The sequence below is a fragment of the Oncorhynchus mykiss genome, chromosome 8 (genome assembly GCF_013265735.2).
Source record: "Oncorhynchus mykiss isolate Arlee chromosome 8, USDA_OmykA_1.1, whole genome shotgun sequence".
NCBI lineage: Eukaryota > Metazoa > Chordata > Actinopteri > Salmoniformes > Salmonidae > Oncorhynchus > Oncorhynchus mykiss.
This window is the reverse complement of record NC_048572.1, coordinates 34,972,913-34,986,412: the sequence shown is the minus strand read 5'-3', so window position 1 is coordinate 34,986,412 and position 13,500 is coordinate 34,972,913. Positions and strand designations below refer to the sequence as shown.

The following is a 13,500-nucleotide window of genomic DNA, read 5'->3' as shown; positions in this document are numbered from 1 at the left end:
ACAGACAGACACACACTATCCCTGAAACCTCCTCAAGACTGGCTGACAAGATGACACTGACACCTATATCTCTCTTTCTAGCCCCCAGTCTCTCTCCCTCTCTGTCTGTCCATCTCTCATTTGGCACCACACAATGGCCTCCATACATCCATTCATCTCTCCCACTGGTAATCAGCAGGTTTAGCTTAGCGGTCCTCTCAGGGCCAGATGGCTCTCTCTCTCCTCTACTTTACCTACCTCCTCTCGGGGACATTAGTCAAGGGTAAAGACATACAGGGGACAGAGACATTAGCACCAGACCCCAGCCATACAGACCCCCGCCAGACACACACACACCGTCCAACCCCAGACCCCAACCACACACACACACACACCCCTCTCTGATTATCATCATACTATCACACATTCACGCCATGCCTCCACACACTAACGCTCACACACACTGACATATGCCAATGTTTGGATGTGGCGAGTGACAGGCCGTTGTGCTGTATATTACCTTTTTGGTTGACCTCTAATGAACTTGACAAGTTCAGTCGCAGGCCAGCAGGACTCACACACACACAAACAACCACACTTACACACACTGACAAATAACCCCAGTCCTGAAGGCCGCTGCCCAACTCTCTAGTCTGTCTGCCAGGCCCACTCACCCAGACCATTACATTTGCCATTTATGAATGGAAATGTATGCAGCTCCGGACCAGAATGTATTCCAGAGCAAATTTGAGTCATTCACATGTTGATTTACATGCTGGCGTCCAGGTTGTTACAAGTCACGTCATGAGGGGTTTGTTTTCCCCTGACAATTCTCAACAACAGCCTAAATAACATCAGCAGGCTGGCTCACTATGAAACCCATTGCAGTTTTTCTCTGCTATTAATAACACAGAACCCCCTCACAGAGAGTGTAGAGCCTGTGTGTGTTGTGGAGGGGTTGCCTGTGTGTGTGAGTTGCTGTGTGTTCGCTGACTGAAATGGCTGATGTCTCATTTGGAGTCATTTGGAAGGAAGAAAGTCCTGGAGGAATTGTCAGGCGAGACAACAGCAGAACATTGTTTGATTCTGAACGTTTGATACCTCCAGCACCACTCATTTCTTCACATCACACACCTGCAAAGCACACTGTTTTAAGAACGCACAGGGAGGAAACGTAGGTACAGTGCTAGGAAACGTAGGTACAGTGCTAGGAAACGTAGGTACAGTGCTAGGAAACGGAGGTACAGTGCTAGGAAACGTAGGTACAGTGCTAGGAAATGTAGGTACAGTGCTAGGAAACGTAGCTACAGTGCTAGGAAACGTAGGTACAGTGCTAGGAAACGTAGGTACAGTGCTAGGAAACGTAGCTACAGTGCTAGGAAACGTAGCTACAGTGCTAGGAAACGTAGCTACAGTGCTAGGAAACGTAGCTAAAGTACTAGGTGTGTAAATGGTATTGGTGGGGGAAAAGGAAATGAACGCAAGGCAATGTCTCTTAGACGTTCCTCTCACTGCATGCTGTCGCTTCACGTTTGATAAACCGGTGTAGTGAACAATTCACAGACATGCAGTAGTTACACACACACACACACACACACACAGTAAAACAAACCTTACAGCAAACACATTCCCTAACAAATGAACTAAGTGTTGACAGAGGTGGAGAAAATATCTCATTGTCCAGGTCATTGTGTCACTAAAGTATCCTTTTGTTGCCAAACATTGTGTGATCTGGACTAAAAACACAGGGTATTGACCTGCATTTACAGACGTGTCTCCTTCCTTTCATCCATGAAAAGATCATGGTAGTAGAGCTGCGGTGAACCAACAGCATGCTGAGCTGTACCAGGGGGCAAGCCAAACACACACACACGTACACACAGCACTGTAGGAGGGGGTGAGCCAAATGGCGAGCCAGCATGGCTGGTGGGACAGCATGGTCAGAAACGCCACCATCTGCTGACAACAGATCTGTGGAAAACACAGACAGTCCCTTTGGCAACACCCGCATTAGAGGGCTTCTCAAGGACTAGAGTGTGATCAACAAAAAGACACAAACATGTGTAAACAAATATACATACTTTAAACAGATAGTAACACATAGACTGTGTAATATCTGTTCACATACACAAACACACACACAAATGCACACACACAAAATATGCATGCTCATACACACACGCACATGCCCACACACACACACCACCACCACTATCCTAACCAGCTGTCATATTCAGCATGACCAAATGAACTGTGCTAAGTGCTTGTCCTACTTCACTGAGTTCATCCCAGTTTCTCCGGCAACACAGTCTTCACTCAACTCACCACAACACTGAAGACTCACACTATATAAATCAAACATTTAAATGTCTCATCCTACTATACGGCCGGAGAACCAATGGCTCTTCCAAAGGCAAGTCTATAATATTGGCTGTTCCATGTATGAATTACCTTGAGATAAAGGGCCTTGGACACTAAATCCTTAACACATTGGCTGCTCCCAAAGGCAAGTCTGCAATTATTAGCTTCTTCGTGTGTCAATTACCTTGAGGGGAAGAGACTTGGACGCTAAGTCTTCATCCCAGTTGATTGTCAAACAGCCTGTAGTGCCTTCAGCTTGACTGCCATGGCTTAATGACTCTAATTGGCCGTTAATAAGTATCTTTAATGAGTGGTTTCACATGCATCCCCATGCTATTGGCTTCACCCAACAGTTTATTGCACAGAAGTCGTAACACTGTATGGAATATGTTGATATGCTCTCAATGTGTCTCCAACTATAGCACCGTGTGTTGTAGGATCGTACAGGCAATACAGCTTTCCTAATGCAACATCAAATGTGAGATATGTCAATTGTAGTGAAACAATGCTCACACACTGTATTAACTCTGTAGCAGCAAAAGAAACAAGTAACCATATTAATAACCATTCCTTTCACTTGAATGTTGAAAAGCGGATTAGCTCATAAAGAAATAGCCCATGAGCAGCCTAAGCGGGACTAAAATCTCTGACCTTGCCTCTGTCAGTCCATTACATACAGTAAGTCATTTTACCTAGAGGTCGGGACCCTTGACAGGGCTGACAGTGCTCTTCTAAGGATTCTACAATATATGTATTGTACACTCCACCTACAACAAACACCCACTCCTGCTCCCCTCTCACCTCTGACCACTATTGTGGTAGACTTCTTGGCTGGGTTGCCCACGTTGTTACTGGCTACACAGCTGTAGACCCCAGCCTCGTCTGAAGTGATGGCTGGCAGGGTGAGTGTTCCACCCTTCACCACGCTCTTCTCAGGCAGGCTGTCAGAGCTGCTGACCCAGCTCAGCGTGGGGTTGGGCTCCCCACCCGTAGTGATACACACCAGGGACACCGTCTGGCCAGGGTTCACCACGATGGGATCCTCCACCAGCAGCTTAATGGAGGGAGATGCTGGAGAGGAAGAAGAATAGGATGGAGGTTTGCTGTTTTCTGATAAACCTTGTTGGTGAGTTTGGTGAGTTTGAAGATTAACCTGTCTTGTTGGTGAGTTTGAAAACTATGCTATGATACCAACCTGTCTTGTTGGTGAGTTTGAAGATTAACCTGTCTTGTTGGTGCATTTGAAAACTATGCTATGATACCAACCTGTCTTGTTGGTGAGTTTGAAGACTAACCTGTCTTGTTGGTGAGTTTGAAGACAATGTTTCGGTCGGAAATGCCACAGACGTTCCTAACAGAAGCGATGCAGCTGTAGTTGGCGTAGTCCTGAGGACGAAGGTTCTTCAGCTTCAAGATTTTCGTCTCCCCCTGCAGCTCAGATACACAACCACAACAACACTAGTGTGCAAATGTGTGCAAATAGAATGAACACAATAATAAACACACTTCATGAAGTATCTCCACTTCATTCAAGGCTTGCAAAATTCTGGAAACGTTCCCATAGTTCACAGGGGTTTTCAGAAAATGTTGAAATGTTGAAACTCAATGTTATACACATTTACTGTAAATCACGAAACAAGGAAGATCCGCATGAAGTGCACTGTAAAACAAGTCATCATGAAACATCAAAGCTTTTCCTTATTTCATCTGGTGCCAAACCACAGTGCAAATCACACCATGGATCACACAACGTGGTCCACATGCTACACCACACCACATGGGGACAGTGGGAATCTTTCAGTTTCACTGTGTGTGTCTGTTTGGTTGAGTCCTCCACCACCACCACAGCAGCCTGACAAACAGAGACAGTGACTCCAGGGTTGATCCATGTCATTTCAGCAAGCCATGGCGCCGACCATCTCAGATTGTTCTGAAACAATTTCTGTGGTTAGAAACAGGTAAGCATTCCTGAAACATTATATTTCTTTTTTTATGTAATTTGAAATCTGAGAAATTACGCTAATTGATTGCAACCAAACTGGCAATTTTAATATATCTGATTTGGACAACACTTTTTCCTAACTATAGCTAGGTTTTCACCCAAATGATGACAGATTGTCATGCGAATATTCTAAAATGTACATTAAGACAATAAACCACAGGACCAAAAGTATGTGGACACCTGCTCATTGAACATCTCATTCCAAAATCATGGCCATTAATATGGAGTTGGTGCCCCCTTTGCTGCGATAACAGCCTCCACTCTTCTGGGAAGGCTTTCCACTAGCTGTTGGAACATTGCTTCCATTCAGCCATAAAAGCATTAGTGAGGTCACCAATGTCGGGGGATTAGGCCGTGCTTGCAGTCGGCGTTCAAATTCATCCCAAAGGTTTTCGATGGGGTAAAGGTCAGGGCTCTGTGAAGGCCAGTCAAGTTTTTCCATACTGATCTCGACAAAACATTTCTGTATGGACCTCGGTTTGTACATTGGGACATTGTCATGCTGAATCAGAAAAAGGCCTTCCCCAAACTGTTGCCACAAGTTGGAAGTACAGAGTCTTCTAGAATGTCTTTGTATGCTGTAGTGTTAAGATTCCCCTTCACTGGAACTAAGGGGCATAGCTCGAACCATGAAAAACAGTCCCAGATCATTATTCCTCCCCCACCAAACTTCAGAGTTGGCACTATGCATTCGGGCAGGTAGCGTTCTCCTGGCATCCGCCAAACCCAGATTTGGCCGTTGGGTCTGCCATGTGGGGAAGCGTGATTCATCACTCCAGAGAACGCATTTCCACTGCTCCAGAGTCCACTCCAGCCGACGCTTGGCATTGTGCTGACGTTGGTTCCCGAGGCAGGCTCCAGAGGCAGTGAGTCTTGCAACCAAGGACAGATGATTTGTACGCACTGCGCGCTTCAGCACTTGGTGGTCCCGTTCTGTAAGCTTGTGTGGCCTACCACTTTGTGGCTGAGCCATTGTTGCTCCGGGGCAGCTCTAGCAGTGTAGAAATTTGCCGAACTGACTTGTTGGAAAGGTGGCATCCTATGACAGCACCACATTGAAAGTCACTGAGCTCTTCACTGAGGCCATTCTACTGCAAATGTTTGTATATGGAGATTGCATGTCTGCGTGATCCATTTTATACTCCTGTCAGCAGCAGGTGTGGCTGAAATAGCTGAATTCACTAATTTGAAGGGTGTCCACATATCTTTGTATATACAGTGTAAATACAAAAGGCTAGTCTACATGATGAGATTATTATAGATAATAGTGAGAATATTTGTATTTGTCAAACGGCAGTCAAGCATTGATCACCCTGTCACCAGAATCAGACTCTCAATGTTTGTCGGAAAGGCGCATCAAGATCACTGTGGACTTTCACCTCCCTGTGAAGTTTATCATAAGTTATTCCATCGGTAGCCTAAAACTGCATGCTTTCATGAGACATATTGGGAGGACCACACACCATATCGTCGAGTGACTCGACATGATATCATGTTATTACATCAATATTTGCACATAAACACGTTTCCACCTCCATTTAGTTCATTATTGATTTACAGACACAAAAAGATCCCAGCATGTCGAACGAACAAATGTGTCAGCATTTATAAAATGGTACCAAAACTTCCTGTTTTCATCACAGTTGTCTTGGGTTTTGCTTTATACGGTATGACTTTAATCGCATAAAAACTGTGGATGGAAACTTGGTTAGTAAGTACGACATGAGGAATCCAAAGAAATTGTCAACCCACAGAACCCCCACACCATCCCTAACAACTAGTATACCGTATCAGTTCTCTATGTCTGACAAGTAGTATGGAGCTGAGGCTCGGCATATTGTTTCTTCATCCTATGTAATGAATTTGGTGATGTCTTTCTTTCCCTGATAAGAGAAATTAGTCATTCAATTTGTTAGTTTTATGTCCCATCCTGCATGCTGATATTCCCAGGTTCTGACCACTAGACGGTGGTGTTCCTACTTTTAGGTGTTTTTTAAGAACCCCCCCAAATCAATGTTAAAGGGATAGTTCTCCCAAATTACAAAATTACATATTGGTTTCCTTACCATGTAAGACGTTTATGGACAAGGTATAACAGCAACCCATGCTTTGGTTTTGTTTACCTGGAGACTGTTTAAAATGCTAACTTTCTAGCATTTATGGCACAAATACAATGCAAGTCAATACCTACAGTATATTAGCATTTCAGTGCTACATATACAAATCATCTATGAGGAACATTATTGAGTCACACAATACATTTTTTGATACTTCAGGATGATTTGGACATGCTTGTACGTTAATATAGGTACCATTGAATTTGTGCCACAAATGCTAAAAATGTAGCATTTGAAACAGTGGACAACAAAACTATTGCATGGTGCTGTCATACCTTTTCCATAGACTGCTTATAGGGCAAGGAAACCAACATGTAATTTAGTAATTTAAGTGAAGTATCCCTTTAACATTGAGGTGTGATTCTTTAACACTAGAACTGCAAAAGCAGTCATTTTGACGGCTCATGAATGTATTTTATTTTCAAAGTCATGCCACCCACCATCCGTGACTTTTCCTAAACAAGTCTATATAACACACTGCCATTGTTAGAATCATTTTTATCACAAACAGAACTGGAGTTATAACCAGTTTTAGGAGGGCATGGCATTATTTGAATGGTTTCCCGACAGTAGGGCCTGCTTCACTCATTCTCCCGACATTGGAAAGTGCAGTGCCCAGTTGATATTCACCCCAATAATTGCCTCGAAACTGAACCTAAACCAAAATGTATTTCACACATAACAGATGAAATAAAATGAAGTAAAGTACGATGGGTGATAAAGGGGGAGAATAGGTGAGTTGATGAGTGAGGGGGAAGTGAAAATATAATTATGGAATCACCAACTGTGAATGAAGAATAGGGCAGGCCATTCTATTGTATTGGTATATTCTAATTATAAATCTCAACACGGTATGTACCCTATATCAGTCCACCAAATCCAAGCAATTTTATCAGTCTACTCTGGCCTACTTGGAGTACACAGTGAGAGCCTGCATAATGTAGAATGGCAAGATAACCAAGACGAATGGATGCATATGCTGCGTTAGCACCGCTACAAGATCTGAATGAGAATATCTCAGATGGAGGGGAACAAATTAATCCTGACATCTCTGATGACTATTTTTCTGATTCTGAGCCTCGACTTGAATAACCTGCACCTCCGAGGCCTAAACGCAAAAAAATCCAGAACAGTGCGCACTGAGCAGGCGCTCGCTCCACCACCCAAATTAAACCGTGAGACAGGAAAGAGGGAGGGATGGCATCATTTGGAAAGAATACACCGATGACAACAGCACAACATGTCATCACCGAGAGAGCAGGCCCTACGCAACAAGCAAAAAAACAACATCAGCAACGCACTCGCCAGTTTTCGTTTTTTTAATGTTACATGGACATGCTACAACACATCAGAGACTGTACCATAACTGTGGTGCACAGGGATCAAGGAGACACTAGGGATCAAGGAGACACTGCCTGGGATCTGTCTCTGTTGATGAGCTGGAAGCGTTCATTCCAATCCTGTATGTCTGTGGAGCATTCGGTGGAAAGAGCGTGTATATGCAGTATGGTGAGCTTCTGGTCATACATGTATAGGATACCATTCTTTGGAGAAACCATGACATGGGATACCTTGAGAGAGATCATGCGTTTACTGGAGAATGAGAATGCGACGCCTGGAAACGGTTGGAAGAAGTTTGTACAGAACAGCATTGCATGTTACAAACCAGGAAAGAACATCACTGTCGATGAACAATTGTTCCCAGCAAAAACTCGTTGTGGCTTTACGCAATACATTGCGAGCAAACCCGACAGGTTTGGAATTAAGTGTTGGTTAGCCACTGACATCGACACCAAATACATGCTGAATGGCTTTCCATATCTGGGAAAACATCCACGTTGGGCAGCAGGTGAGCAAGTGTCTGAGAATGTGGTGATGAGGCTTGTGGAAACTTATGTTGGCAAGGGGAGAAAAGTCACCATGGACAATTTCTTCACCGTCATTGGCGAACAAGTTGCTGGCAAATAAAGCAAGCCTAGTCGGCACCATGAACAAAGCAAGACGGGAGCTCCATCCCTCTGTGCACAATAAGGCACCTGCACAGCGATTGTACTCCACAATGGTGATGAAAGAATGACAAGACAAAACTCACACTATACCAATGCAAGACAAGAAGGAACGTTTCTGCAATGATCACCATGCATCCGACAGCTTGCAATCTATACTATTACGCACTGCAACCAAACAAAGGTATGTCAATATCACTTAATAAGCATATAGATAAACTTACACAAAATAATCCTAATGTTTTCTATTCTTTTCTGTTTCATAGGTTGGTGTGGATATTTTGGATCCGATGTCATGGCTATACTCTGAAAGGAGGCACCAGCCCCGTTTGGCCTGTTGATGTGTTCTATAACATGCTTGACTTGGCTGCTATTAAAGCACACCTGTTGTTTAAGCAGTGCATGAACAACACCATGCCCAGGGGAGACTTTAACACGAGTCTGGCATACGGGGCTACGTGAGAGACATACTGTATGAGGGCCAAGGCAGCAGCAAAGATTCCACGTGATCCTTTGCACGAGCCAAAGGAGAGCCTTTGCGCACAGCTCCCGGGGAGGAGACAGTGGCAGGTGGCCAGATGCACAAAGGACAGAACCCATGATACATGTGTCACCTGCAAGAGACGTGTTTGTGGGAAGTATGTCAAGCAAGTGAAAGTGGCGAATTTCTGTGTTGACTGTTAGGACAAGGGATAACCACTAAATGAAATCCAACTGATACCAATGCGTGAAAGCAAGAGCTGATAATAATTGACTGTTTTTTTACTGCTCTCATATTAACGCTTATATTCATTATAATACCATTATTGTTTTTATGCTGATTTTCACCATTTATCAAGCACACTTGGAGCTTATAATAATGTTTAGGCTACTGTTTCCATCAGTGATGCGCGTTTTGCTGGCGTTCATCATTGTCGTTCGGGTATTTTGTAAAAGAAAGAAGAAATATTCTAATAGAAATAAACTGTTACCAAGTTCCAACAAATATGCGTTCTGTTTCATAGTTATAACGAAGGCACTCAACGAAAATTTTTTATTTGTTTTTTACATATTGCCTTCACTGTAACGCCTGGGGTGTAGTGGGGAAGAAGTCAGGTGCCGGAAGCAGAGAGTTCAGGGTAGCGCTAACTTTTAATGCACCACAACGGTGAACATACGCCAACCAAAACAAATGCCCCAAACACGGGGGACTTAAACAGTCCAGCAAAAAACCCAAACCAATGGACAACCGTGACAGACAGCCGTGTACACATGTGCATTGAAATAATCCCGCACAACCAGCAGGCTGGTAAATAAAGCCCAACCAATCAGCCTAAACTAAACACAGGTGAAACCAATAAACAGAAAACGAAAAAAAAGGATCAAGGGGAGCCACCTTCGGTAGGAGTCGTGACATTCACTAACTTAAACTAATGAAAATATTATTTTGTTATTTGAAATGAAAAAAATATACAGTACCAGTCAAACGTTTGGACACACCGACTCATTCAAGGTTTTTCTTTCTTTTTACTATTTTCTACATTGTAGAATAATAGTGAAGATATCAAAACTATGAAATAACACATAAGCAATAATTTAGTAACCAAAAAAAAAGCGTTAAACAAATCTAAATATATTTTATATTGGAGATTCTTCAAAGTAGCCACCCTTTGTCTTTATGACAGCATTGCACACTCTTGGTATTCTCTCAACCAGCTTCATGAGGTAGTTAATTTTAATTAACAGATCTGCCTTGTTAAAAGTACAATTTGTGGAATTTCTTATCTTAATACGTTTTAGCCAATCAGTTGTGTTGTGACAAGGTAGGGGGCGGCAGGTAGCCTAGTGGTTAGAGCGTTGGGCCAGTTACCGAAAGGTTGCTAGATTGAATCCCCGAGCTGACAAAGTAAAACACCTCTGCCCCTGAACAAGGCAGTGAACCCACTGTTCCGAGGCCGTCATTGTCAATAAGAATTTGCTCTTAAACTGACTTGCCTAGTTAAATAAAGGTTAAACATTTTTTTTTAAAGGGATGGTATACAGAAGATATCCCTTTTTGGTAAAAGACCATGTCCATATTATGGCACGAAGAGCTCAAATAAGCAAAGACAAATGACAGACCACAATTTCAAGAACTTTGAACGTTTCTTCAAGTGCTGTCACAAAAACTATAAAGCGCTATGACGAAAATGCCGCTCATGAGGACCGCCACAGGAAAGGAAGACCCAGAGTTACCTCTGCTGCAGAGTATAAGATTGCAGCCCAAATAAATGCTTCATAGAGTTCAAGTAACAGACACATCTCAACATCAACTGTTCAGAGGAGACTGCATGAATCAGGGCTTCGTGGTCGAATTGTGGTAAATAAACTACTACTAAAGGACACCAATAAGAAGAAGAGACTTGCTTGGACCAAGAAACACGAGCAATGGACATTAGACTGGTGTAAATCTGTTCAAATTTGAGATTTTGGGTTCCAACCGCCGTATGTTTTTGAGACGTAGAGTAGGTGAACCGGTGATCTCTTCATGTGTGGATCCCACCGTGAAGCATGGAGGAGGAAATATGATGGTGTGGGGGTGCTTTGCTGGTGCCACTGTCAGTGATTTATTTATAATTCAGCCATGGCAAACCTTGACCCAGAAAATTCGGCCTATATCGAATCTTCCATTCCTCTCAATTAAAAAAAAAAAAGCTGTTGCGCAGCAACTCACTACCTTCCGGAAGACAAACCATGTATACGAAATGCTTCAGTCTGGTTTTAGACCCCATCATAGCACTGAGACTGCACTTGTGAAGGTGGTAAATGACCTTTTAATGGCATCAGACTGAGGCTCTGCATCTGTCCTCATGCTCCTAGACCTTAGTGCTGCTTTTGATACCATCGATCACCACATTATTTTGGAGAGATTGGAGACCCAAATTGGTCCATACGGACAAGTTCGGGCCTGGTTTAGATCTTATCTGTCAGAAAGATATCAGTTTGTCTCTGTGAATGGTTTGTCCTCTGACAAATCAACTGTAAAATTCGGTGTTCCTCAAGGTTCCGTTTTAGGACCACTATTGTTTTCACTATATATTTTACCTCTTGGGCATGTCATTCGAAAACACAATGTTAACTTTCACTGCTGGAGGCAGGGCTTTCTCCTATAGAGCTCCATTTTTATGGAATGGTCTGCCTACCCATGTGAGAGACACAGACTCGGTCTCAACCTTTAACCTTTTGCGTGTAGAGGGGGCAGTATTTTCATTTTTGGCAAAAAAAAACATACCCATTTGAAACTGCCTATTTCTCAGCCCCAGAAACTAGAATATGCATATGATTGTCATATTAGGATAGAAAACACTCTAAAGTTTCCAAAACTGTAAAAATATTGTGTGTGAGTATAACAGAACTGATAGTGCAGGCGAAAACCTGAGGAAAATCCAATCAGGAAGTGTCTCTTATTTTGAAACCTCTCCTATGCATGCCTATCCTCCATTTAAAGGGATATCAACCATATTCCTTTTTCTATGGCTTCCCTAAGGTGTCAAGTCTTTAGACATAGTTTCAGGCTTTTATTTTGAAAAATGAGCGCGAAAGATCACATTGGATAGGTGGGGGCTCTCCGAGTGAGTTTTACGCTACAGAGTAAAGCGGCCATTGTTTCTCGCGGTGTTTTTGAAAAACTTACACACCCGTTTGATATATTATCAAATATATATTTTAAAAACAACCTGAGGATGGATTATAAAAACGCTTGATATGTTTCTGTGGACATTATGGATATGATTTGGATTATACGTCTGCTGTGTAACTGTTGTGTAACTGGGAGTCTCGTGAGTGAAAACATCCGAAGATCATCAAAGGTAAACAATTAATTTGATTTATTTCCTAGCTACTTAATGCTTAGTGTACATAATGTTATGCTATGCTATCGATAAACTTACACAAACGCTTGGATTGCTTTCGCTGTAAAGCATAATTTCAAAATCTGAGACGACAGGTGGATTAACAAAAGGCTAAACTGTGTTTTGCAATATTGCACTTGTGATTTCATGAATATGAATATTTTTTTGTAATATTATTTGACTGTTGCGCTATGCTATTCAGCGGTTGCTGACGGAAATGATCCCGCTAAAGGGATGGGTAGCGTCAAGAAGTTAAGTCTTTATTGAAGACTTATCTCTTCAGTAGGTCCTATGATTGAGTATAGTCTGGCCCAGGAGTGTGAAGGTGAACGGAAAGGCTCTGGAGCAACGAACCGCCCTTGCTGTCTCTGCCTGGCCGGTTCCCCTCTTTCCACTGGGATTCTCTGCCTCTAACCCTATTACAGGGCCTGAGTAGCTGGCTTACTGGTGCTCTTTCATGCTGTCCCTAGGAGGGGTGCGTCACTTGAGTGAGTTGAGTCACTGATGTGATCTTCCTGTCTGGGTTGGCGCCCCCCCTTGGGTTGGGCCGTGGCGGAGATATTTGTGGGCTATACTCGGCCTTGTCTTAGGATGGTAGGTTGGTGGTTGAAGATATCCCTTTAGTGGTGTGGGGGCTATGCTTTGGCAAAGTGGGTGGGGTTATATCCTTCCTGTTTGGCCCTGTCCGGGGATATCATCGGATGGGGCCACAGTGTCTCCTGGCCCCTCCTGTCTCCAGTATTTATGCTGCAGTAGTTTGCGCCGGGGGGCTATGGTCAGTTTGTTAGATCTGGAGTACTTCTCCTGTCTTATCCAGTGTCCTGTGTGAAATTAAGTATGCTCTCTCTAATTCTCCCTAGGACCATGCCTCAGTACTACCTGGCATGATGACTCCTTGCTGTCCCCAGTCCACCTGGCCGTGCTGCTGCTCCAGTTTCAACTGTTCTGCCTGCGGCTATGGAACCCTGACCTGTTCACCGGACGTGCTACCTGTCCCAGACCTGCTGTTTTCAACTCTCTAGAGACAGCAGGAGCTGTAGAGATACTCTTAATGATCGGCTATGAAAAGCCAACTGACATTTACTCCTGAGGTGCTGACTTGCTGCACCCTCGACAACTATTGTGATTATTATTATTTGACCATGCTGGTCATTTATGAACATTTG

The 13,500-nt window shown here is 43.3% G+C and overlaps 1 protein-coding gene across 1 annotated transcript in view; it reads right to left on the bottom strand.

Moving 5' to 3' along the window:
* The window catches only part of LOC110529233 (MAM domain-containing glycosylphosphatidylinositol anchor protein 2), a 364,546-nt gene that overhangs the window by 177,448 nt on the left and 173,598 nt on the right, over nt 1–13,500 (bottom strand). Inside the window, exons 5-6 of the mRNA XM_036985374.1 lie at nt 3,636–3,768; nt 3,142–3,411 (exon numbers count right to left, since the gene is read on the bottom strand). Coding sequence (XP_036841269.1) covers nt 3,142–3,411; nt 3,636–3,768 — 403 coding nt within the window. The remainder of the gene's footprint in view (nt 1–3,141; nt 3,412–3,635; nt 3,769–13,500) is intronic.